The following is a 27133-nucleotide window of genomic DNA, read 5'->3' as shown; positions in this document are numbered from 1 at the left end:
TGAAATTTACAAATAATAATAGCAATTGCAACAACAACAACAACAGTAATAATAATAATAAAGATACATTTTTTAAGATTCTTCCATTACAATGGTGCAAAAAAGTAAAAACAAACAAACACAAAAAAACACACACATGCACATATAAAACACTTTTAAGAACTACACAAGACATGAAAAAATATTTTAAAAGTTAATAACAAATATTAAAATACAAAACATATAATAGAAAACAAAGGTAATAATCATTTAAAAAAATAAATTACAAATAAGATTAACAATAGCAACAACAGCAATACTAATGATAATAATACTGATAATAATAAATTATTTTTTAAAAAAATTCTCACTTAAGATTCTTATTTTGTGACTAAAAGCTTTTTTTCGAAATTTAAATTCATCATAACAAGTCCAAACACCCATGACGTCACCGCGTAAAGCGGAGATAGGCGCTGCGAAGCATATGTGATAATTTTTTCTCTTAGGATGGCGAAGACACAACCCGCCCTACTCCGCCTCTGATTGGCTTTCACTGAAGTCCTCGCTATAATCTCAACCAATCACAATCCTGAACCTGACCGACCTGGCCGACGATGGAAACGAGTACTAGCCAATCAGAGGCAGAGTAGGGGCGCGTCGTGACCTCGCCATCCTAGGAAAGAAAACATGTCGTCGTCTACGTCGTTAATATTGTCGGGAGAGACTGAACTGACATACGGGACGTGCATGTGGGTGGAAGCCCCGCCCCTCTTCTTCCTCTGATTGGCTGACGCTAACACTCACCCAATCACAACCCTCGCCTGAAGTGGATGTAGTGATTAGTAGCCAATCAGAGGCCGTGGGCGGGGCTTGCCCGTCCAGTGCGTCAGGAGAGTCTGTCCGTGATGTTGTCGTCTCCCTGCAGGAAAGCAGCCTCTGCTTTTCGCGACACTTGGATGCAGATCCGCTTTGACATTAACGTTTAGGGAAGTTTTTTGCGTTGTTTTGTTTTGTCGTCGCAGCCGGACAGCGCAGCCGAGCTCCGGCATGCGGCGGCCGGAAGCCTCATGAGAGTCTGACGGCGAGAGACCCTCCAGGAGCTAACCGGCTAGCCGGGCTAGGTGGCATCTCAGGCGGGACTACCAGCTGACGGCAGGTCGGTCACCGTGCAGCTTCTCTCAGAGGCTCTTTTTATTTGTCACGTTGCTCTGCTGTTGGTGGTTTATGTTCATATTAACCTGCGAGGAAATTTGAGTCACAGGTGGAGTCAAACTGCGCCGTGAAGCTGCATTCTGAGCAGGACGCGCTGCGCTCTCCTGTCAGGAGAGGAACCTCCTGCTGAAGTCCACTTGAAAATCCGTCATTTTCATTTGTTCTTGCTTTTCAGAAAAAGTACAGGTCCGACAGAGTCAAGGCAAAGACTTTTCATGAATTATTACAGTCTTATGCTAAATTCGGCGCACAAATAATCCGCCAACTACGACTATAAAAAGACTAAATCTCATTTTTTTTAAGGCTGCGCTGCGGTGTCCTGTATGGACGACAGAGACATCCGGTGGAAAAACGTGTCTGTTTCATTTCTCTTTGCTAATCGCACCTGCAGGCACACTAGAGTTTAAATTAAGTCTCTTTATGGATCAGTAGAGTCTCCTGCTAAGTTCGGCGCATAAATGATCCACTAAGTTGCGCTTAAAATGGATCAAATCTCAGTTGAGGATGCGCTATCTCGTATTTTTAAGAGGAGAGCCTGCACTCCAGTTTCACAGATCCACATTTGGATTATAGCTTTCTATTTCAGAATAAAAGGGCTGGGAGGAGTTGGACTAGGACAGAGGTTGAAATGTGACTTAATGAAGTGCTGCTTCATGTAGTAAATGTGAGACAAATAAAGGAGCGGCTGCAGTTCAGAACAGCTCCAGTGAAACCTGATGGGCTGTGTGAGGCTGCATGAAGGAATCTGGGGCAGCACCTGACAAAGATGGTGCATGTTAATACTTTTAACATATGTATGAATCCTGATGGGTTAAGGGATATATTAACGATAAAATGATCAAGAATTAATGACGTTCCTCCCTGTGGTGATTATACACCATATTTGTTGTAATGTATTAATTTCTCATAAACTAATAGTGTCTATTAATACCATGATTGTGCACTAGCTGATGATTTAATGCGTCTGACCCCTGGAGATGTGACGGTGCCGTCTCTGCTCTGTCCACAGCATGGCGTCTCCCTTCAAAATCCCCAAGAGGAAGCAGCCGGTGGACGGCAGCGGCGGCGGCGGCTCCGAGCGCCTCACCATGCAGTCGCCGCTGTCCCGGCTGCAGGACGGAACTGCAGATTTCAAGGTGATAGATCTGACCTGCAGGGTCTCTCAGGGCCGCTTCACGCCAAAGATTGACCACCAGACGCAGCTCGGCTGTGAGTTCAGGGTTCCCACGAGTCCCGGGAAACCGGAAAACTGAGGGATCGGTTTTCCAGTTGTGGGAAACACAGGGAGAATTACTATTATTAGTGAAGTCCTGGAAGGTCGTAAAGGTGGCCCGGGGCTGTTTATTCACACATGTATGGAAAGCAAAATGGGTCAAACATATACATGACACACTGATCAACTCGTGGTTAATCTGTGGTGTGAACTGGCCTTTAAAAACAGCAGCTGTGTCTCCATGGACTCTATTGCTCCACTGATAATCAGAATAAAAATGCGTCATGATAATCTGTTCAGCAGGAAAATATCAGCGTCTGATAACCATGTGAACTCTTAATCTGCTGGTTCCTCTCTGGCTGGAATAAATTCGAGTCGCTCCAACAAGTTGTTTGGAAAGATGAACGAAGCTGGAATCCGCCGAACCACCGAGCAAATCAGAAAGCTGCTGGCGTGTGGAGCTGCCAGCTTTCATTTCTACAGCCTGATGGGGGCGCCACTGCTGGCCAGCATGACTCCACCTGGATTAGAATGATATGAGACTGACATTTCCATCAGATGAGACACTTCCCAGCAGGAAGAACTTCTTCTTCTTCTTCATCTTCTTCTTCTCCTTCTTCTTCTTCTTCTTTTTGTGTTTCTGCCTCTTCTATTTCCAGCAGGTTAGACCACTTTTTGCAGGTCAATAAAGTTTTATTCGGATTAAATTCTTGATGGTGTGTACATACGGGTCTCTGTATTCAGTCTCCATGGAAACAGTGGGGCTGGATTCTGGATGTTTCTGTCAGGTTGGCGTCTTGTCGTCCGTGGAGGTGCAGCTGCTGTTGTGATGGTGGTTTCTGATTTGCAGTCGTGGCGGTTTGACTCATGTTGTTGTTGTTGTTGTTGTTTTCTGTGTGAACAGAGGAGCTGGGACTCGTCGCGTGGAGGCCGGGCTGGGAGCGCGCTCGTCGGCAGAGACAGGTTCACATCCCCGCCACCTCCGCCTGCTGCCGATTGGCTAAGTGTTAACACGCTGACAAAAAGTAGATCTGCTCACACTGAGAGGCCAGGAGCAGCAGGAGCTCATTTCCCCTTTTTTTACTGCAGAAACGTTTCACATCCTGTCAGCTGATGCTCTTAAAATAAAATGAGCGCATTTCCTCCATCAGCAGGAACATTTACATTAATATTACATTAATATACATTCATATTTCATGTGTTTGTCTGTTGAACCAGAGCGACGCACAGCTGTTCACGTCTGCATCAGTAATCCATAACAGGAAACGAACCGACATTTAAACAGCAAAGCTAGCTGGTAGGGTTAGGGTTAGGGTTAGGGTTAGGGTTTGTGCAGATATTCATCATCTTTAAAGCAAAATGGAATTGTAGTGTAGCTTGTTTATATCTGTCCCTTCTCTTCCACAGCAGAACAGAAAATAAAATAACACTTTTAGCACAGAAACCGACACCAACTAAGAAATTTATTTAATATAAACAACACTGGTTCCCATTTTTTGAGGCAAAAAAATGTTTCTTTTCTTGTTATTTTCTTATTTGAACTGGAAAGTAGGTCCGGCAGGTGGCATCTGCTGGAAATATCTGCATAGTAACCTTATGCCAGGAGGAAACAACATCAACAAAGAGGATTATGGCAATATAAACAGCAAGTCCCAGTACCCATTTTTTGTTTGAGTAAGGTTGTCTCATTCCTGGCGTAAGGTTACTACATGGAAGTTTGCTGCAGACACTACCCACCGGATCTACTTTCCAATGCAAATGTGAAAATGGCAGGAAAAGAGACGTTAAATTTCCTTTAAAAAGTGGGTACCAGGTCTTGTCGTTGTTTATATTGGCTTAATCCCAGAGGTGGGAAGTGATGCAGTACAAATACTTTGTCTCTTCACGTAAGTCGAATTTTCAGATAGCTGTACTTTATTTTTCTTTTCTGTCTTTTTAAAATAAGAGTATGATAAATTAAAAACCCCTGTTACCCATTTTTTTTGTAGGAAATGAAATGTCTTTTTTTCTTGCTATTTTCTTGTTTGAATTGGAAAATAGATCTGGCAGGTAGGGCTGTAGTCAACCAGAGAAAATCTTGGTCGATTAAAGTCCTGAAATTTTGACCAAAAGTCGACTAATCGGGGGGCGGTGGGAACACACAAAAAAAAGTTACTATTTTTAGATTAATTAACTAGGCAGTAGCCTACCTGGTAGCCTTGTCTGCCTAAATGAAAATAAACATAATAAACATAATAAAAATAAACATAAACATAAACAACTAGTATTTGCAGTATATTAAATCGTTTTTGACCTAATTATTTTGCACTGAATGACACAGTGGAGTCGGTCAGCTCTGACAGCGTTGCATCACGTGCACCTATGCAACATCATTTCCGAAAATAGGACTATGTCAAGCTGCCGTCGTCGCGGGTGTGTGCGCCTGCAGTTATAAAAGGATTTTTAGACTAAAACTTTGAAATATGCCAATTCTGATACGTTTCTACTCCAAACTGACGGAGCAACCTAACGCAGACATGTTAGCTTACTGTTTTTAGGTGATGTGCCATGTTGGTCGTTGAGCTGTGATACACAAACTGTTGTTTGCAAAGTTTGCATTCGACTTTTTTTTCCATCTATTTTGGTAAAATGCTGCCACACTGATGACGTCTTGGACATGGAAGAGGACTAAATGTTCATTAAACGTTCTTAATTAAGCAAATATTCAGAAAACCAGGCCTAATTTTTTCTTCTATTCAGAATATACAGGCCTACCTATCTGTCTCCAGTGGGTTGGGCTAATCCAAAACTGTGAAAACAAGGAGGGTGTTCTGAAGACAGACTGTTCCCTGTGAAACAGGCTGTTCTGAAAACACCCCCTCAGCACTTAGTGCTTTACTCCTGATCAAATGAACACGGCAAATAATCAACCAATCAGATTTTGGTCGACCAAGAACGTATCGACCAATAAATCAACCAGTTGGGTTAACAGACTGCAGCTCTACTGGCAGGAAGCAACTGCAGGAAACTTGCACTTTGTAACCTCATGCCAGGAAGAAACAACCTGATAGAACTTGAACAAATACTGTATTTCACCAATTTATCGCCCGGGCGTTTAATATGCAAAATCAACTTGGACCCCAGGCATTTAAAAGAACCAGGCGGCTATTCGCTGCAGGCCTTTATTTATTTTTACACAGAGCTTGGCACGCTGTGAGTCGTTCCCTCTGACACTTCCGTTTTCTGTCAAAATAAGAGTTAGTCAGTCATTTAAGATTACGGTACACCCTTTTTTTTCTAACGTTAGCTAGCTCTCTTATTTTGACAGAAAACGGAAATGCCACACAGTTATTGTGCGGCTAACTGTTTACTTCTGCAAAAATATTCGGGTGGGCGTTTAATACACAAAATGGGTGCAGACCCCAGGCGTTTACAAGAACCAGGTGGCTATTTGCGGCCCGGCGATTAATTGGTGAAATACGGTAATTATAATTACACAAAAAAGTTGGTACCGGTATGTATTGTTGTTTATATTGTCATAATCCTGTTTGTTGGCGTTGTCTATTCCTGGCGTAAGGTTACAATGCAGGCATTTCCAGCAGAAGCTATCTGCTGGATCTACTTTCCAATTCAAACAGGAAAATAACAAGAAAAGAGACGTTTAATTTCTACCAAAAAATGGGAACTGGGGCTGGTTGTTGCTTATATAGTGCTAATCCTGTGTGTTGGTGTTGGTTTCTGGTCTAAAAGTTATTTTATTTTGGAATCTGTTTTGCTGTGGAAGTGAATGGAGAGACAGGTACAGTGCTGTGAACACAACACAACACAACCTGCATGTTCGGTTTTGCTTTAACTTTGAAAATTACAGTGCCAGAAAACAAACAAACAAAAAATAATCCTAGAGTACATCTGTGTTTCACAAAATATTTAAACAAAATGAACACAGGATATCAGGATTAGAAAGATGCTGTTAAACAATATTACATTTTATATATATATATATATATATATATATATATATATATAAAAAAATCTGGAGAGTGACCTGTCGTACTGGGAAAGGAAAACACTGTAACCTGGTGTGTGTGTGTGTGTGTGTGTGTGTGTGTGTGTGTGTGTGTGTGTGTGTGTGTGTGTGTGTGTGTGTGTGTGTGTGTTTTTCCTACAGTCCGTCTCTGAAGCCTCAGTTTCGAGGCGCGGTGAAAACGCTGCTCGGGCTCAGCGCCGGCGACTCGGCAGCCAATCAGAGGACGGGAAAGGCTCTGGGGACGCAATCAGCCAATCACAGGGTAGATCACTCCACAAAGCCACTGTGGAACCACCAATCACAGCCCAGGACGCAGACGCAGCAGCCGGGGCGACGAGCGAGCGAACCCTCCTCCTGCTTTACTGACCGGTGCCTTTATGTTTGATTTTTTTTAATCAATTTATTGATCAGTTTTATGAGTTTCATGTCACTGAAGACAAATTTACAAAACAAAGGCGTAGTTCAGGAAAAATCACAATCTTTGTTTTAATCTTCTGAAACCTGAAATTATTAAAAAGTTACAAGAAAATTACCAAAAATGTAGTTAATTTTTTTTCTTTTTACAGATTAATAATAGAAGCAAAAAATCAAGGGAATTAGTTGATGATTATGATGAATTTAATTTGATTAATTGATTAAATTATAAGAAAATTACCATAAAATTATTATTTTTTTTATGAGTTAAAATTTAAAAATCACCAGAAAATTGGTTTAAAAAAGTATTTAGAATTATTGTAATATATATTAAATTATTAATTCACTTAAATTATGTTGAATTACCATAAAATTACCCATCAAAAATGACTGAATAAATAAATACATAAATAAATAAAAAAGAGATAATTTTATTTAAAAGGGTGAAAATGCCTTTCAAAATAAAAGACTAAAAGTACCCTAACAGTGCACTGAAAATATTATCTCCTTTTTTTAAGGTTTAACATCAGGTTTCATGTTTTCAATTTCATAGATAAACCAGGAGTAACATTAAAAAATGGATCAAATTAAGATAAAAATTCATCTTCATGACTCACTGACTGAGGAGTTAATTAAGGCACACTTTAAAATTAAATAAGTGGAACTTCGTAGGAACAGTTTAGTTTTGAATTTTTGAACCCATGGCACAAAACCCCTTGATTCTTTTTTTCTGGGTTCAGGTAAGAACACTGAAAGGTGTTACTTGTTACTTGTTGTTCAGAAAAAAAAAAAAAAAACTCTCAAAAGTTTATTGATCTTTGCAACGCGGCAAGAAAAATGTAAATTCAATAAACTGCCAGTACAGCGCAACCAGAACAGCAAATGAAACCAGAAAGCAGAAGCAGCCGTGCTCACTTTCTGTGTCAGGGATTATTTCAGCCTCTGACAGCTGCAAAACTTTCATCGTCAAAATTCACATTAAAAAAATATGAATACATAAATAAAGGCGCGCTGACCTGCTGTGCCAGAGGCGCAGGGGGGCTGACATCATGAATCTGTAATCTGTAATTATTAATCCGTGTTGACGCGGCGTGAACAGCAGCTCCTCAGAGTAAAGGGAACACAGATGATCGAGGTCTGTGAGGAAACGGTAGCGACATTTACATATCGTATATGGATTAGCCATTCAAATGACAGCTCACTAATCTGCACTCAGTACCTCGTAATGATTAAGTGGGAACAGAACTGTGGAAATTTTTGCAAATTTGTTAAAAAGAAAAACCTGAAATATCACATTGACAGAAGTATTCAGGCTACTTTTACACCTAGTCGGGTATTTTGAGGAACGAATACTTCCCTCCCTCTGTTTTCCAAAATAACATTGTGCACACGGCATCATTTTCAAAAAAGTTTTCGTTTACATCAACCCCCATAAAACCGGCGACGCTGCTGGCGGTGACGAGGACCGGCTCTTTGTGTTGGGGGGAGGAAAATTTGCAAAATTGCTGACCTTTGAGCCCTTAGTCATCTCTGCTCCTCCATCTCTGCAGCTGTATTTGCAAATGCAAACATATGAAAAGTGTCTGCACCAACAGAAATGCGACTGTTACTCTGAATGCATCCATGATCATCATCATCATAGACATAATATACGTATATCATGTCTATGATCATTATAGCCAAATGTAAACATTGCGTGCACTTTTGCTGCATCATGTGACGTCGGCTGCCTGAAACTCTGTTTTTCTCTGTTTTTCTCAGTTTACATGCAAACGTGAAATGCGGAAACGCAACTGAGTGCTGAGGAAAGGCTCTGAATACTGACGTCAATGTCATATTTCAGTTTTTTCTTTTTAATAAATTTGCAGAAAATTTAAAAATTCTGTTTTCACTTTGTCATAATGAGGCACTGAGTGCAGGTTAACGAGAGAAAAAAATGAATTTAAAGAATTGTAGCGTCAGGCTGCAACATGACAAAAGTGAAAAAAGTGAAGGGGTCTGGATGCTTTCTGATCCTTTACTGTCCATAAATCCTGCTGTTGCTCTCTCTGTCCACCAGATGGCGTCCTAGGAGAGGGTCAGAGCGGCTGCTGGAGCAGAACGGAGACCTGGAGCGCCTTTCTCCAGCAGGGAAGACGCTCAGCAGCTCCGAGCTCAGCGGTGAGTCGCAGGGTTGGCTTCACACGTCTCCAGGCGTTTTGGGGTTTTTTTGGTGCCCAGAAACTTTAGAAAAGGATGAAAAGTTTTGGAAAAGTTGGTCAGATTCTTCCTGTTGGTGGAATGCCATGGAGACTGATATAGTTGAGGATAATCCACATCAGATTAACCCTGTTGGCAGATTACCCCAAAATAGAAAAAAGAAATTTAGAATTAAAGAAAGAAATGGAAATGAAAGTTAGACTGAAAAAAAAAAATCCTGAAAAAATGTAATAAATAAATGAATAAATATTTAAAATTCTATATTTCAAATGATCCAGCATTTAAAAACAAAACATTGACAATAAAATAAAAACAAATGAAAGAAAATTACCGTGAAGTTGCTGCAAAAATCCTGGAAAAAATCTATAAAATAAAAATATCACAAAAACACAGAAAAAAAAAACAGAAAATTAAATGAGAGCTACAAAAGAAATTCACAAGGAAATGACCAGAAAATTGTCAAGATAAAAAATTTAAGAAAGACAAGAATACCATTTTTTGTAATTCTATATGTGAAATTAAATTACATGAAAATTACCACAAAAATATCAAACAATTTGAATTTCACGTGAGTTGACGTGAGTTTTGTTCAGAGTGAAATTAAACCTGAAGAAATGAAAAATAGTCTAAAGTTTTAGTTGTTGAACAGATTAAGCCGCCCAGCCTGTCCTCATGTCCTCATCAAGGGAACACATGAGGGGTGAACACATGAGGAGTGAACACATGAGGGGTGAACACATGAGGGGTGAACACATGAGGGGTGAACACATGAGGGGTGAACACATGAGGGGTGAACACATGAGGGGTGAACACATGAGGGGTGAGCACATGAGGGGTGAACACATGAGGAGAACATGAGGACTTTAGGTTTTTATCAGGTGATTCATCAGTTCACCTAAAAAATAATCAGAATATTAACTGGCAGCAAATTGAAACTGGAACATTTTGCACTGACACACACACACACACACACACACACACACACACACACACAGAGGGGTTAGGCAGTTTGCTCAGAGGTACTCAGTCAATCAGTCTAGTATTATTATTGTTCTGTTCTTATTCTGAGTGTTTAGTTTTCATCTCCTCTGTGTGTGTGTGTGTGTGTGTGTGTGTGTGTGTGCTCTGCAGACTCGCAGGACTCTCTGCCAGCAGAGGAGCATGCTGGGAGTTTGAGTTCCTCTCCGCCGGCAGAGAAGACGCCGAGACGGGACGGTCCAGAGGTGAGGGGGAGTTTAACTTTGTCCTTTTATTGTGAAGGCAGAGCTGCAGTATCAAGATATTTACTGATGTAACGTTTATGACGGGCTTTTATTTTGTTAAGACCCCTTCATGTTGGCAGAGTTTCTCCTCAGGAGTTAATGGGACTGTGTTGTAGACAGATTTCTGGGTTCTAAGGAAAGTTGTTCTGTGTTCGTGCAGCAGAACAGGAGACGTTCCTCCGAGGCTCTGGAGAACCGCTCCAGGTGGAAACAAGCGTCCGCCGGCGCCTCGGACCCAAACTCCGACTCGGACGACTTTGTCTCCCCGCTCCGGCCCCGCAGCAGAACCCCGGCCGACGCCCAGAAACAACCTCCCCCCTCCTCCCCCTCCTCCTCGCTCTCCTGCGTTCTGCGGACCTCGCTCTCCCCGAGGACGCGTCCGGAGCGCCCGGCTCTCAGCAGAACGTCGTGGCTCGCCGCCACCAGCAACCTCAGGGACCAGAGGGGGAGGCGGCCGGCGTCCAGGCGTCTCAGCCTGGGCCTCCACCGCCGGACCCCCAAACAGACGCCCTCAGAGCCCAGTGAGTTCCACCGCCTGCCCCGCCCCGCTCAGGAACAAGGTTCTGCTAAAGGTTCCCCATGACTTCTAAAACTGGACAAAGGACAGTCAGACTCACCTCAAACAAGGACAAAACAAACAAAAAATACCAGAAAATTATCAAAACATTACCAGAAGAAACCACAAGAAATTATTAAAGAGTTACAAGAAAACTGTAATTACAACTATAATCTTACATTTAGAATAAAATTCTGTGAAATTACCACAGAATTATCCCAAGAAATGCAAAAATACAAGACGATTACAAAAAATTAACAAGTGGAAAAAGAAACAAAGAAACAAACAAATGCCAGAAAATTATCAAAACATTAGCAGAAAATTTGCAAAAAATAGTAAAACATTAAAAGAAAAGTATAAGCATAATATCCATAATTATATATTTAAAAATAAATCATCAGATTGACGAAAGAACTGTAAAAATACAAGAAAATGACAAGAAACTAATAGAAAAAAATGTTAAAATTGAAAGAAAATTACAAAAATATTCACAAATTTCTATTTAACTGAGACACAGCAACCAGCAGCTTCTGTTTGTTTACACTCATTTTTTTTTTAAATTAAAAAAATATGTATCAGGCATCAGCCCAGCTCGTGGCTCCATCGTCCTCATGAGTCAAACTGTAGACCAAGGTGGAGTCAGCGCTCTTATTTTGAAAATGATAACAGGCTTGTTTGATCGCTTTCCCAGAAATAAAGTGTTTCATTAATGGATGAATTTGCCCTGCAGTTGTTTTGTCCAGCGAGGAAGAGGAGGGCGAGGGCGATGAAGGAGTCGGCGAGCAGAGGACGTCCTGCAGCAGGATGAAGAGCCTGCAACCTGCAGCACAGGTGAGAGCAAACAGGAAGTGATGAAGAGACAAGTCAGAGAGTGGCGCCCGTGTGTGTGTGTGTGTGTGTGTGTGTGTGTGTGTGTGTGTGCGTGTGCGTGGAGGGGGGGGTCACAGTGGGAATCACAGAATGGGAACCAGGTGAAAGAGAGGCCTCGTTAAGGCCAGCAGAGAAACCCCCAAACCTCTGTAACCTTTTAAATACAGAGCTAATTTCAAAATAAAGTGTCTATAAAGTGGGTAGAAAACTGGGTCGGCCAAAAGTCACTTTTATAGGAAAGTTAGGAGGCAGCAGGGGTTTGTTTAGTGAGTCCACCTGAGCTGCTTTAACATGCCACTGCTGAGCTCACACACACACACACACACACACACACACACACACACACACACACACACACACACACACACACACACACACACACACACACTGCTGGGTATTTTTCATTAGTTTTTATGTTTACATTTACAATAGTGACAGTTCACATCTGGCACCTTTATCCAACACGACGAACATGTGAGGTTTTTAAACAACAAACAAACAAACAAAGATCCTTTCAGGAGAACAAGAACACGAGGAGCCGTGGAGCTCTGGTTCTGCTCCAGAGGACGGAGGAGCTGCGTTATTTTGGACTCCACAGTCCGTCAGGTGAGCAGGTCCAGCCTCCTCCTGCAGGTGGAGAGCAACTCCACAGGTGGAGAGGAGATGGAGGCTGGTCCCTCCAGCGAGGAGCGGCAGAGGAGCAGAGTCCAGCTGTGGTCTGGTTCTCCTGGGACCGTGAGGGGGTGAGCTGCGTGCAGCCTGAGGGCTCACCTGTTGTTCAGGTGTGTCCCTCAGCAGGGAGGACCCGCCGGCCGTGGGAACACTCGTCATGTCGCTGTGGACAGGCGGTGCCATGTTGAGGCCGCTCGGCAGCCAATCACAGCAGAGTACATCAGCGGTTGCTAGGGAGACCAGGACAGTATCGGCGTTGAGATTTATTTCTCCATCCGGTGTATTTTCTTTATCGATGACACAGCTGTGTGCAGTGATGTTGTTGTTGTTGTTGTTGTTTTTCAGGATAAACCGGCAGGTGGCGGTGGCGGTGGCGGCGGCGGTGGCGGTGGTGGCGGCGGCTCGCTGCCTGCCTTCCAGGAGCTGGAGTTCAGCTCGCTGCACGTCGGCCTCACGCAGGCCGACGCCAACGGGAAGATCACGGTGAGCAGCTCTGACTTACTCAACATTATTAGGTTTTATTTATGTTTTTAAATGTATTATTAATGTATTCTATTTGTTAATTTACTGTATATTTACTTTGACTTAGTAAATGCAGTTTATGTAATTAAATTAATTAATTATTTTATTTTATTTCTTTGTTTTGTTATATTTATGTAATACAGTTTAATCAATTTCAAAGTCTTTTGTATAATTAATTTTATATTTTATTTATTTTTTTAATCTAATTGCTTTATTTATGTAGGTGTGGTTAATTAGTATGTATTAAATAAATAGATGCCATTTATTTATTTAATGTAATCTAACTTAATCTTACATTTTTTATTTTTTTAATTTATTTAATGCACCTCATTTTAAGATATTTAATTTATTAAATAACTAAATGTAATTTATTTATGTTATGTAAATTAAATTTATTTATTTATTTTATGTCTGGTTCGTATGTTCCTCCTTGTGTTGGGGCGTCCCAGCTGACTCCCACCCCGCCTGTATGTGTGTGTGTGTGTGTGTGTGTGTGTGTGTGTGTGTGTGTGTGTGTGCAGAGATTCTTTAACAGTAGTGCAGTAGTTTTTTTTTTTTTTTTTTTTTTTGGATGCAGGGATTCAAACTGGTGACGTTTTGTTCACAACAGTGCTCTGCATCAGCGCACACACACACACACACACTCTGTTCTGTGTGTGTGTGTGTGTGTGTGTGTGTGTGTGTGTTAAACAAACATGTTCAGAGGCGAGTTTACTGCCAAACCCGCCGCTCCCCCGCTACAAAACTTTCACCTGGTTTCTTTTTCCATGTCTTCGTTCCAGCTCACACACACACACACACACACACACACACACACACACTCACACACACTCTCACACACACACACACACACACACACTAAGCTGATTGCCCCATAATTGCTTTCTGTTCCTTGTACTGTATATTTTAATACTACACATCTGTTTTCCAAACTCCCTTCAGGACGCCTGTGTGTGTGTGTGTGTGTGTGTGTGTGTGTGTGTGTGTGTGTGTGTGTGTGTGTGTGTGTGTGTGTGTGTGTGTTAAAACGTGACCTTTGCGTCAAAGCAGCGGCGGGATGGAAAGACGCCTCGGTGTTAACAAAGGGGTAATAAATCAGGCGACGCGGTCCAGCTCGGCATCAGTAAAGTCGTCGCCACGGCAACGGCGCCGAGGAGCTCGCCCCGCCGCGTCGCCAAGTTTATGTTACAGCGGCGAGGCGAGACGGGCCAGAGCCGTGGCGTCACCGGGGCCGCTCCCCGCCGAGGCCGTAAAGCCCCGTCCCGCTCGCCTTAACGAGCAATTAAGAGGCAGCGCGGCGGCCAATCAGAGAGCGGGAAACGAGCGGGTCAGCGGGTCAACGCGTTTTTAAAATCTTTATTGTCCCATCAGACGAGGACAAAATGTTTCAGGTCTGCATGAACAAAACTAAACCACTGAAACTAAAATCATATTTTTAATATGAACACAGCCAATCAGGTGTTTTTATTTTATTTATTTATTTATTTATGTATTTTGAGACATCAATTAACCCTTTCAGAACCCTTTGAAAAATGAAACCTTACATTCATTTATTTCAGAAATATGGGAAAACGGTGATGAGCACATTGGCAAGAAAATGACCTGAAATAACACTAAAAAAAAATTAAATAAATAATCATTAGAGAATTTTCACAAAAAAACGGAAAATTGTGTTGATATTGTTATTGTGATTATATATTTAAAATGAAATTAAATTAAAAATTGTAATTTAAAAAAACTGAAAATGAAAAATAAAAAAAAACAAAGTGCATTTTGTTCTTCTGTTGACCTCCGTCAGTCTCTCACTCTCCTCTCTGTGTTTTTCTGTGCAGATCACCGAGAGCGGCATCGTCATCCCTCTGAAAGGTAACCGCCGAGCTCGTAAAGGAACAGTCCGCCCAAAAATAAAGGCTTTAATATTCACACACTGAGAACACACAGCCAGTTAACCCTCTGAACCAAATTCACTTCATTTCATTTCACAAAAAAAACATTGGAGAAAAAGATGATCAGGAAATAATAATGAAAAAAAAAAAAACTTGGAAAATGAGCTAAAAAACAACAACAACAGAAAATCACAATAAAATTTGTAAGATTACTGGAAAATTTGCACAAAAAACCCCAAAAATTACAAGAAAACTATTTACAATTATTATATGCACAATTATATATTTAGGGTCAGATTACCATAAAATTAGCACAAATTTTTCCCTGGAATTGGAAAGAAAAAAAATCAGCAACATTGAACAAAAAAGGTAGAAGTCAGACTATTACTACAAAAAAGACGATTAGGAAGTTTGAAAAAAATACTGAGAAAATTTGACAAAAAAATAACAGCAACAGAAAATAATAATAACATCAGGAGAAATTACTGGAGAATCTTCCCACAAAATTGGAAAGAAAAAAAAATCCAGACAATAAAAAATGAACCAAAAAGGTAAAAAAAAATCAAATTATCAGAATATTTCCACAGAAAAGTTAATACACCCTTTCAAAATAAAAGCCACGTCAGGGTTTTGAAAGAGTTTATTTTGCTGTTTGTTTGTCCTCTCTCTCTCTCTCTCTCTCTCTCTCTCTCTCTCTCTCTCTCTTTCTCTCTCTCTCTCTCTCTCTCTCAGGCTGGCGGGCGTGCGGCGGCGAGGACGGCGATGTGACCGTCGTGGCGTCTGAACTGCGGGGCTACGGCGTCTGGGACGGGGGCGTGGCCAGCGGCGGGACTCTGCTGGCCGGCTGGGAAGGCCCCGCCCCCTCGCTGCTCTTCCTGTGGGTGTCGGATGCCCAGGCCAACCTGCTGCAGAAGGAGCTGACCGCCGTCCGGCCCGCCGCCACGCCCGGTAACCACGGTAACCATTTACACAGCCCTCACCGCAGCAAATACACTGAACTCACCTTTATTATGAAGAACATCACCGGTCCTGAAATCCAAATTAAAGTTTAGATAAACTTTGTCTTTAAATTGTCTTAAAAGGCTTTAATTTTAACACTCAGTCAAACTTTAGATTTTAGATTTGAAATAATAATAATTCATGGAAATATTTTTGAAATCGCCGTGCGGCCAAATAAATATTGATAAAGTTAAATTGTGTGACAGAATGTTGTAAATAAAGTCATCAGCAAACCGCTTTTTCAGTGAAAATGAAAATGAAAATGCAAAAATTATCATTCCTAATTAAACTGTGGGTCATATTTACCCAAACACAATATCTGTAAAATTAGCTAAGTATGATTTTTTTTTTTTTTTTTTTTTTTTTTATTTAAATTGTAAATAGTGGGCGGGAAAACAGCAGGAGGTCTCACTCTGACGCTGTTTCTGGGAACCACAACTAGAACAAAAAAAAACAAACGGGAGTTCCACACAAAACAAACAAACAAACAAACAAACAATGAAACGTCGAGTTGGTTTTGGGTTTCCGCCAGATCGGTTGCCGTAGTAACAGCATCCTGCGTGGCCGGAGACGGAGGCAGAAGGAGGCGCTGTTTTTATTTTGGTTTTACACGAGGTGGTGACGGCGATGTGTCCTACAGGCCCTGAAGGCAGCGCGTCTCCTCTCTCCTCAGGGCCCTCCTGCTGCTTCCTGCTCCTCCTGCTGAAGGAGCAGCTGCCGGAGCTGGAGGCCGCACTGCTGCTGTCCATGCTGGACTCCTCCTCCTCCTCCTCCTCCTCCTCAGGGCTCCGCTCTCCTTTGGACTGGAGTGACGGGCTGCTGCTCCTCCACACCGCGCCTCCTCCTCTGGACCAGCACCTCCTGGACCTGCTGGGACGCTCTGCCGGGACGGTCAGTCCTCACCTGCACCCAGTCCTCCTCTTCATCTGAACCCCCTCACCTCCTCGTCCTCCTCCTCCTCCTCCTGTTGTCTCCTCCCCATCTTCCTCTCCTCACCTTCCTCTCCTTTCTTTGTCCCTTTTCTCCTCCCTCACTCCTTCCTCGTCCTCCATCCTCCCTCCCTCCTTCCTTCCTTCTTTCTTTTCTCTCCTCCTCTTGCCTCCTTTGCTCATCTCCTTTTTCTCTCCCTCCCTTCCTCCCTTCCTTGCTTTCCCAGTTTCCTTCAGTTCCTTGCTCTTTCACCTCCTCTCTCCTCCCTCCCTCCTCTCTCATTCTGCTTTTACCACCTTTCTTCTCTCCTACCTCCTTTCCTTTGTTTCCTCCCTCCTCCTCCCTCTCTTTGTCCTCCTTTCCTTTCCCAGTTTCCTTCAGTTCCTTCCTCTTTCTCCTCCTTTCTCTTCTCTCCTCCTCTTCCTCCCACCTCCTCGTCCCTCTTTATAGAAATAAAAATATATAGAGACTAAATTTATGTTATTAATTTATTTTATTATGTATTTGCTTATTTATTTACTTTAATTTTATTAATTTTATGTGTTTGTTTTGTATTTTTATTATTTTTTTTTTTTTACAATTTTTAATTTTTTATTTTATTCATTTGTTTGTGTTTTTTTGTTTTTTGTTGTTGTTTTGTTTATTATTTGTACTTTATTTTTTACATTTTTATTTTATGTATTTGTTCTATTAATTACATTTTTAATACTTTATATTTTTAAAAATTGTTCTTTTTGTTTTCTAGATATTTTTTCTTTTTTTCTTTTTCTTTTTTTATTTTACTTGTGTGTTGGTCCTTATTTTATGATTTTAATTTTTTGTAGTTTTAATTCTATCACATAATTTGTTTGTTTGTTTGTTTGTTTGTTTGTTGTTCTGCAGAGGTCCGGTCAGTCCAGGAGGCCTCAGCTGCAGGAGCCGTCCAGCAGGTACAGCCTCTGTCCGTCCACCTGGAGAAACTTTATTCTTAACTTTATTGATACCTGTAGGCAGGTGACTGGATAACTAAAGAAAGCCTTGTGTGTGTCTGTGTGTGTGTGTGTGTGTGTGTGTGTCAGGCTGATCCAGTACCCGGCGGCGCCCTGTAAGGGCCGCATCACGGTGAGCCGCGAGGACCTGGCCTGCCTGGACGCCGGCGAGTTCCTCAACGACGTCATCATCGACTTCTACCTCAAGTCAGTGAGGCGACGCGACGCGGCGCTTTAGATACACAAGAAATCACACACCTGTTCTGCTATAAAGCTTTACTTTAAACAGAAATACAATCAGCAATAGAGAAGGCTTTTATTCTGAAGTGCACCCCTGCCCTCCTCCTGCAGGTACCTCCTCCTGGAGGGCGTAGGGGGCGCTGTGGCCCAGCGCTGCCACGTCTTCAGCAGCTTCTTCTACAAGCAGCTGAGCCGCCGCCGCGCCGCCGGCGAGGAGGACGCCGCCGCCCCCGTGCCGTAAGATCACCACACACACACACACACACACACACACACACACACACACACACACACGTCACCGCCAGGAGTAACACGCTGAGTTCACGTTTGTTTGTTTGTTTGTTTGTTTGTTTGTTTATGTGACATCATCGTAAACGTTTGCTGTTTTCTTGCTGATTTTCTGTTTGTGTTTTTCTCAGCGACCGCCACGTCAGACACCAGCGGGTCAGGACGTGGACGCGTCACGTCGACATCTTCACTAAGGACTTCCTGTTTGTGCCTGTCAATCAAGAGTAAGACAACAACCACACACTCAGACACGCAGACGCCCCGCCCACACACACTCAGACACGCAGACGCCCCGCCCTGCAGGAGGCGCCGGCGAGGCCGAGCACAGTCTCATGAGCAGCTGCTTTGTGTCTGACCTGCAGAGCTCACTGGTACCTGGTGGTGATCTGCTTCCCTGGCCTGGAGGAGACTCGCTTCGAGGAGCGGCGCCCGGCCTCGGCGCGGGACGCCGGGGCCAAGGACGCCGCGGCCAAGGACGGCCTCCGGCCCCCCCTGGGAGCCCCGAGGCCTGGGGCCGCCTCTGGCTCCGCCTCCCAGACTTCAGCAGGTGCGTCTCTGGAGCGGCCGATGTGAATTCCTGACCCTGACTTTCCTGTGAAAGTAAAACAGTTTTGGCGGCGTCTCGTTCTCCCGGGCTCCGTGACGCTCGCTGACCCGTCTCTAATGATCAGGATGTTTGCACGGTGTGTTTACTGCCCGACCATCAGGCTCGTAAAAAACAGATTAGAGCTGATTTTCTCCCAGCAGGCTTTGGGTGGTTTTCAGGTTTCCGGGGCAGCGTGCTCGTTAAAGCGCCGCGCTGCAGAGCGAGGCGCTGAGGGGCGGGGCCAGACGACGGCCTGCAGAGGTTTAATTGTTAATATTTATTTGTCACTTGGAGCAGCACAGCGGTTACAAGAAAACCACCTAAAATTAAGCAAACAGTCCTGGAAAAATATTAATTATAAATGTAGTTTTATGGACATTTTTTTCTGTAGATTTCTGATAATTTTTTTAATAATCTTTTAAAGTTGAAAAAAAAAATTAAAAAAAGACAAAATTATCTTAAAATAAGGGACCAAAAACAAAACTGAAAGTATTTTTTATTTTATTATTATTTATTTTTTGCCTGTGGAAGAAGTTTAAAATGGGTCAGGAGGAGATGGAGCGCCTGTTGCATTGTTCATATTTATTTATTTGGCGCTGTAGGGAGAAAAATGAAAAATTCCCTCCAGGCTGCATGATCCTGCTCATGAAAAGATTCATCATTCAAAACATTGACGACATTTACGCGTGAAAAACCTCCTGCTTTGTGCTCTTATTCTGAAGAAGACTGTGCTGCTGGCCTGGCTGATGGAAATGATTTTCCCTGCTGATCGTGTTTTGGTGCAGCCGAGCGACACGCAGGGCTTCATCGAGTCGCCGTCTTTAAATGGAGCAGAGAAATGAGGGCTTTTATTTTGGAAAGGCAGCTCTACTCCAGCCCTGCAGACTCAAACTGCTTTTTCTTAAAGCTCAGCAGAGAGCTACTGCAGTACAGCAGCAGAGGGACAGTACTGCTGTTTCTACTGCAGTACAGCAGCAGAGGGACAGTACTGCTGTTTCTACTGCAGTACAGCAGCAGAGGGACAGTACTTGTACTTGTACTTGTACTTGTACTGCAGCAGCAGTTTGCAGTAGTACTTGTGTAGTTGCTGATCAGATCATGGAACAGACATGAAGTCGGTACTTTTACTGTGTGACAGCAGTGTGTGTGTGTGTGTGTGTGTGTGTGTGTGTGTGTGTGTGTGTGTGTGTGTGTGTGTGACTCTGTGTGTGTGTGTGTGTGTGTGTGTGTGTGTGTGTGTGTGTGTGTGTTGTGCTGCTGCTAATTGTTTGCTGATGGCTGCTGCCTCCAGTCATGGAAACAAAGCCGCTCCCTGTTAGCAGTCTCACACACACACACACACACACACACACACACACACACACACACACACACACACCAGCTTTGGCTCTGTCAGCTGTAAAAGCAGAACAGTGTGAACTCGCTCGTCGGGCCCTCCTGGTCCTGAGGCGGGGCCCCAAAGCAGGGCCTCGCGGCGGCCGGTCCCGAGGCGGGGCCCCTCGACGGGCCCCGCGGCGGCCCGGCCAGCGCGGGACGGGAATCAGAGCGTGACAGTCTGGAACAAAGAGAGGAAAAAGGAGAGATGACTGACTCTACATTTACAGCTGATTATGTTTGTGTGTGTTTTGGTGTGTGTGTGTGTGTGTGTGTGTGTGTGTGTGTGTCCCAGGTGCAGCGCAGCGAGCCGGGGGGAAACTTGCCCACATGCTGAGATCACACCAGCCACCGGTACGTATTATGGGATGTTTTCCATCTCCCTCTCTGAAGTCGACGCCCTTACACACACACACACACACACACACACACACACACACACACACACACACACACACCTTCCATTACTGTCACATGCACACACACTCTCTGTCCCCCTCCCTGCTGCTAAACACCAAAACACAGACAGTCACTACACGAAATCAGATAAACTGCTGATATTCCTTCATTTATTTCTTTTATTTTCGTTTATTTTTTATTTTCGTTTTTTATTTTATTTTCATTTATTTCTTTTATTTTTGTTTTTTTCTTTTATTTTCGTTTTTTTCTTTTATTTTCGTTTATTTCTTTTATTTTCATTTATTTCTTTTATTTTCATTTATTTCTTTTCATTTATTTCTTTTATTTTCGTTTATTTCTTTCATTTTCGTTTATTTCTTTTATTTTCATTTATTTCTTTTATTTTCATTTATTTCTTTTCATTTATTTCTTTTATTTTCGTTTATTTCTTCTATTTTCGTTTATTTCTTTCATTTTTGTTTATTTCCTGTAATCAGAGCTTCAGGTCATAAAGCAGGTTTTGGTTTTTCTGGGTTTCATGAAGCTGAACGAGCTTCGCCTCTTGGGGTTCGGTTGAATTTGAATGTTTTTTCTGTTTCATTTCTGTAAATATGTGTATTGTTTGAACCTGCAGAGCTCTAACAGCAGTGTGTGTGTGTGTGTGTGTGTGTGTGAGAGCAGGAGTGCACTGAGCAGGGCTGGCACAAGGACTCGGCTCTGAAGAGGTAAAGTCATGAAGGTTTATACGTTTTTAAAACACAGAATAAAATCTAAAGTGAAGGAGGAGGAGGAGGAGGTCTGTCAGGCAGGGAAATGTGGAAAATCTCCATCCGTCGTTATTTTCTTGTAAAAAAACGTTTTAATCCCACTCAGCGTGTAAAACGGGTCAGTAAAGGTTCAGTAAACATGAATCAAACATTTTGTCCAAATTCAGGATGAAGGTGGAGATTACAGATCAAATGTAGAGATTAAAAAATGACAGATCCAGATTAACAGACTACGGTCAATCCAGAGGGCTGGCTCTCTTTTCTTCTTGTGTTTTGAGGCGTGAGGTCATGTGACCGCTCGCTGACGTCTGATTGGCTCGTTCCCCCCGCAGGCCCTGCATCCTGGTCATGGACTCGCTGAAGCTCTCCTACCACGAGAACGTCTGCCGCCTCTTACGGGAGTGAGTGCCGCTTCTTCCTCTGCTGAAGTGCCTTTGAGCAAAACTCTGAGGCTGGCAGGACACCGGCTCCCAGACTCACAGGAAACAGCGGAACTACTTCCTGCCGCCGTGCCCCGCCCCCGTGTGCCCCGCCCCCGTGTGCCCCGCCCCCGTGTGCAGCCTGCAGGGCGACACGGCGGCAGAAAGTAGTTCCACCAAAACAAACAGTTTATACCTCAGAGTGGTGTGTGTGTGTGTGTGTGTGTGTGTGTGTGTGTGTGTGTTTCAGTTTCACTTTGCTGTCTGGAGCTCCTGTTTAACAAGTGTCCCTGTGTGTGTGTGTGTGTGTGTGTGTGTGTGTGTGTGTCCCGTGTGTCCTCACTGTGTGTTTGTGTGTGTGTGTGTGTGTGTGTGTGTGTGTGTGTCTTGTGTGTCCTCACTGTGTGTGTGTGTGTGTGTGTGTGTGTGTGTGTGTGTCCTGCAGCTACCTGCATGTGGAGTGGGAGGTGCGCAGGGGAACGCCCCGCCTCTTCACAGGTGACAGCATGCGCAGCTGCAGCTGCCGGGTCCCCCTGCAGGACAACAGCAGCGACTGCGGCCTCTACCTGCTGCAGTACGCCGAGAGCTTCCTGCAGGTACGCCGCCGCCGCCGCCGCCGCCGCCGCCGCCGCGAGCTCCCGGGCTGACGCACCTTAACATCACATTCATATCAGTTTAATTTGACCTCCTAATGTCCTGAGAGCCGTGGGGGGGCTGTGGCTCTGACCTCAGCTGTTGTGCAGAAACAATATAATAATAATCTCATGTGTCTTCAGTTTAGTCTGGAAACTCACCACCAGTTTTGGGCCATTTGGACTGGGACTTTGGTGTTGCCACTTTTTTTCGGGCAGTAATGCCACAGGGCACCGAGGCCATTCAGTAACATGCGTGGACTTGTAACCTATGCTATGAATAAACATGACTTCATACAATTAAACAAAAAAAATCACACAAAATACAATGCGATTATACAACTATTACCAACAAAATAAAATGTATAATCAAAATGTATTCATACCGTGGGCATTTCACTCTCAAAATATAAAAATTTTTGCTCGTATTCTCTCCGTTTCAGCAGAAACACATGAGATCTGACGGTAACTAGTCCTTATCAACAGCCAACTTGGGCTTATCATGTTCTCTAGACATCGTGATTCCCCAAAACTGAATAAATACCACACATAGTCATTAGTCATAGTCATTTTCAATCTAACAGTTGCCGTGACAGCAGCTGATTTTCATCTACAACCAACTTATATTAACAACTTATATTAACAGTTATATTTAAATACAGGCTACTGCTTTCCAGTGTCGGCGCCACAACAAACATCTGTCTTTTCATAAAGTCACCGGCAGATGTTTTATTTCAGCTGGGGGTGTGTCACTCCAATTTAACGTCAGCTCCGATTAATGTGGCTAAGCAGCAAAAGTAAGGACAGTAAGCAGTAACATTAAGGCTGAACAGAGTTATAGAATCACCTTTTCAGGCTGTTATCAATTTACCTCTGAAATAAAGACCACAGTTTTCACAGATGTGTTGATTTATTAAATGTTCATTTCAGTGTACAGATGCAAACAAATTGACTAATTAATTAAATCAATGGGCTAGAGAACTCATAAAGACTAAACAGATTAATAACAATTAATAGGCTAATTAATAACTGATAACATTAACACATTAATAACAAGAACAAAGTTATAGCCGCACATCTCCGTGGAAAATCTGACAGGTACTGTCCGTGGTGCTGAATCTGCCTCAGCAGGTACTGTCCATGGTGCTGACTCTGCCTCAGCAGGTACTGTCCGTGGTGCTGAATCTGCCTCACCAGGTACTGTCCGTGGTGCTGAATCTGCCTCACCAGGTACTGTCCGTGGTGCTGAATATGAGCTGTGGCATTTAATTCTCTTTATTATAGAAATTAAAGCTCCATAAAATTCACGGAGGATCTTGTTCAGCTCTTCTTTCCTTACAGGTGAGAAATCAGCTGTTTGCCCGGTGTTTGTCAGGTAGTCTTGTAGACATTTGACGGCCCAAGACGTTGACCGGGCCGTACCGGCTTCATTTCCTGACCTCTCCAGCTGATCCAGCTCTTCACTCATCACTCTCACGTATCTCTCCTTTTTCTCTTCTGTCTTGTCTTCCTCGTTCAGCCGTTTATCCAAACTTAGGTCGCCAAAGAAATTAAAACTGACAACCAAACGTCCATTATGCCGGTGAACAAAGTTGACAGCGGCTTTTGATGCGGGTTTCAGTGAAACGTTTCGTGTTGCCATGGAAACCACACAGACTCAGGCAGTGAGATATAGGCGGAGGAATATTTTCAGTGATGAGGTATTTTTCATTTGAGTACAGCTAGCCGTGCTGTCATGCTCATTTGAGCACCATCTAAACGTCTGATTGACCCATCAGATTGCTCGGTCGGATCTATGTGTTATAATGCTTGTGCGCTCATACATAACATTGTTTTGCTTCAAATTCACCAACATGAGCAGAAATTCAATTCATTTTGGGTCGGGATTCACTTTTTTTCCCCTCGGGATTTTCTTGCATCCATGATAACCTGAGAGACTGACTGCTTTTGGCACACCGGCCAAACTGGCCGTGAGGGGTGCAGTTATTTTCAGGGCACTACGGCCAGAGCGAGGGGCAACAACGGCCGTGGGATAATTCCCACCCTGCTCACCACACCACGTAATAAATTCATATTCTCACGTGTGCACCTCTTGATTTCACAGCTGAAGACAAATAACCTGACGAAACGAGGGAATAATTGCAGGAATAATTTAATTTCCTTCTCAGTCTTCGTTTTAATTGAAGGGCTGATTGAGCTCAATGTCATCCGATGGTGAAATTAATTTAAAATGCCCTGACGGTGAACTGAATTGTGTTTCAGGTGTGAATTCAGGTTTTTAATGTTTTATGTGGATTCCTAAAGAGCCGCTGAAGAGTTCTGTGCATTTCTGAAAAAAATAAAAAATATCTCTATACATGATTTTACATCATAAAAATATGAAACTATATCTGCACACCCTCATGCAGGCATTTTAAAATATTATAAATCAGTGAAATACAACACAAACCCGGGGAAAAAAGACTTCAGCTGTCCATCTTTTGTGGGCAATTTATTTTTCATTTATTTACTTGCTTATTTATTTATTTTTACTTTTATTTTTTTTTATTTCTTTTATCTTATCTTACTGCATTCAATTTGTTTTTATTTTACTATATTTTATTTTGATTTTATTAGGGCCCGAGCGCTGGAACAGCGCGAAGCCCTATTGTTATTGCTCCGTTTCTTTCTTCTTCTTATTATTATTACGTCAAAGTAAACCTTAATTTGACCCCCTAAACATGCTCAAAAACTCACTAAATTCGGCACGCAGGCCAGGTCTGGCGAAAAATTTGATAAAATGGACAAACGGACCCCCTAAGTGTAAAAATGGGCTCGGTAGCGCCACCTAGGCACACAAAGGCAGCCGCTGTGGCCCACAGGAATGTGATAGAAACACCAAACCAACGCCGAAATGTAGGTCTCATCAAGCCCTACAAATCACGCGCTGACACCCCCCCTCTAAAACCAACAGGAAGTCCTCAATTTGCGTTGGAATGTTCACGTTCTCACCCAAAATTCCGCTTTGAACAAAATCTATCTCCTCCCAGGCCGTAAATGTCAGCGGCTTGAAAATTTAACAGATGACAGAGGACACAGTGCTGAACAAAAGTTGCTAAAGACTTATTATTAATTCGAATCGTTTGGATTTTATAAGCCCTCAAAGTCGGAGTGTCCAGAGCCAAAACCTCATTTTTTCCCATGGAGTTTGGTGAGCACAGGCTGACACTTGGCACTAATTAGGCCCCTGGAGTCTAAAGTAAAAGTCTGACAGCTTTGAAAACTATGCAGATGGAAAGAGGACAAAAATTCCTACAAAAATATGTAGTTTGGATGTGGATTGGACCAAGTTTGTGGGAGCTGTGAAGAGTTTTCAAACATTTTTGACTCTGGTGTGCTCTGCTCTGCACTCTGCCTGGACATGTGACTCACTCTAGCTGCCTCAGGAATGCGTAATGCACACCCATTGTAAGAGCTCAGAGGGAGCAGAAAACACTCTCAAACTAAAACTGCCATAACTCAAAAACGGTAAAGATAGCAAAATCATGTAAATGGGAGATTTATAGAGCCGAGTCTCGTGACTCGTTTAAGCTTTGAATCAAGTCTGTAACTCAAACGGTGACCGAGCTGTGACGCCTCAAACAGGGGTGGGTTTTCTGGATTTCTCCACTGGATTGAATGAGGATTTCTCTGTCTGCCTGCATTTTGGTGTGATCATGCAACAGCTGCCAGTACTCAAGTCAGTCACACACTAGGACATGCTAAGGGCGCCATCTGCTGGAGGGGCGCTGCTAGTGGCCAGAGGGGCACCAGCAGCGAATGTACTACCAGTGGATTTTTGTTGGCGTTGTGTGTGTGTGTGTGTGTGTGTGTGCACGTGTGTGTGTGTGTGCACGTGTGTGTGTGTGTGCACATGCGTATGTGTGTGTGTGTGTGTGTGTTTGTGTGAGTGAGTGAGTGAGTGAGTGAGTGAGTGTGTGTGCCTGCATTTTGGTGTGATCATGCAGCAGCTGCCAGTACTCGTGTCGGTCACACACTAGGACTTCCGCGGCCTTTCAAAATAAAAGCCCAAAATTCTTTCAAAATAAAAGCACCGAAACATACCCTTAAAACTGGCACAAACGGACGAATTGTCTGCACTTCGACACGCGCGCCGTCCCCGACGTGCACGGGGGGGCGAGGGCCCGTCCAACGCTGCTTGCAGCTTTAATTTGATTTTATATTTTATTTATATTTATTCATTCATTTATTTATAGACTGTTTTATTGTATTGAATTTATTTTATTGTATTAGAATTTATTTTATTTTATCATTGATGTTTGAACTGCACCACCGCACCGCCCTGATCGAGCTCTCTGATTGGCTCCCCAGAACCCGGTGGTGCACTTCGAGCTGCCCGTGCGGCTGGAGCGCTGGTTTCCACGGCAACAGGTGTGGAGGAAGCGGGAGGAGATCCGACGCCTGGTGATGAAGATGCACGACAGCCAGAAGAGCGGACGCCCCTGACTGTTGCCATGGCGACTGGAGGGCGGTGCGGGTTGCCATGGCGACCGGAATGTGGCGCAGGTTGCCACGGCGACCGGAGAGCGGCACGGTCACGGCGGCTGTGCTGCTGCAACACTGTGACGGCCTTCTGCAATAAACACTGCGTATTTATAATATTTTTGTATTGTTTTTCAAGGTGGCAGTGCTCACACTCTGTTTGAATATCACTGCAAGTGGAATTAGCTTGAATAAAATAAAATAAAATTGTTTCTTAAA

General features: G+C 43.2%; 1 protein-coding gene across 3 annotated transcripts; it reads left to right on the top strand.

Annotated features, from left to right (window-relative positions):
• The first annotated feature begins 831 nt into the window (after positions 1-831).
• senp7b (SUMO specific peptidase 7b) lies at positions 832-27133 on the top strand. 3 transcript variants are annotated; one of them, XM_030067782.1, is made up of 22 exons: positions 832-1135; positions 2201-2327; positions 3309-3367; positions 6552-6779; positions 8884-8984; positions 10155-10246; positions 10446-10806; positions 11572-11672; positions 12729-12866; positions 14738-14771; positions 15524-15739; positions 16464-16681; positions 17603-17649; positions 17779-17895; positions 18040-18165; positions 18348-18440; positions 18579-18763; positions 20472-20530; positions 21257-21300; positions 21675-21743; positions 22207-22357; positions 26744-27133. In XM_030067782.1, exons 2-22 carry the CDS (start codon positions 2202-2204, stop codon positions 26876-26878), a joined length of 2700 nt encoding a protein of 899 aa, XP_029923642.1. In that variant the 5' UTR covers positions 832-1135; position 2201; the 3' UTR covers positions 26879-27133. The 3 variants fall into 3 exon arrangements, with proteins under 3 accessions (XP_029923642.1, XP_029923634.1, XP_029923625.1); XM_030067774.1 differs by having other exon boundaries at positions 833-1135; positions 10449-10806; positions 15524-15748; XM_030067765.1 differs by having other exon boundaries at positions 833-1135; positions 15524-15748.

This window comes from Myripristis murdjan, chromosome 2 (genome assembly GCF_902150065.1).
Source record: "Myripristis murdjan chromosome 2, fMyrMur1.1, whole genome shotgun sequence".
In the NCBI taxonomy this organism is placed as follows: Eukaryota; Metazoa; Chordata; class Actinopteri; order Holocentriformes; family Holocentridae; genus Myripristis; species Myripristis murdjan.
Note: the sequence above shows the minus strand (reverse complement) of the source record. Positions and strands in the feature narration are given on the sequence as shown.

Bases quoted from the DNA above. Each gene is read 5' to 3' on its own strand.
- senp7b (XM_030067765.1), top strand. From the start codon at position 2,202: ATGGCGTCTCCCTTCAAAATCCCCAAGAGGAAGCAGCCGGTGGACGGC. The intron at 8,985-10,154 runs GTGAGTCGCAGG...TGTGCTCTGCAG, and splicing joins CAGCAGCTCCGAGCTCAGCG to ACTCGCAGGACTCTCTGCCA. The intron at 11,673-12,728 runs GTGAGAGCAAAC...GTTGTTTTTCAG, and splicing joins GCCTGCAACCTGCAGCACAG to GATAAACCGGCAGGTGGCGG.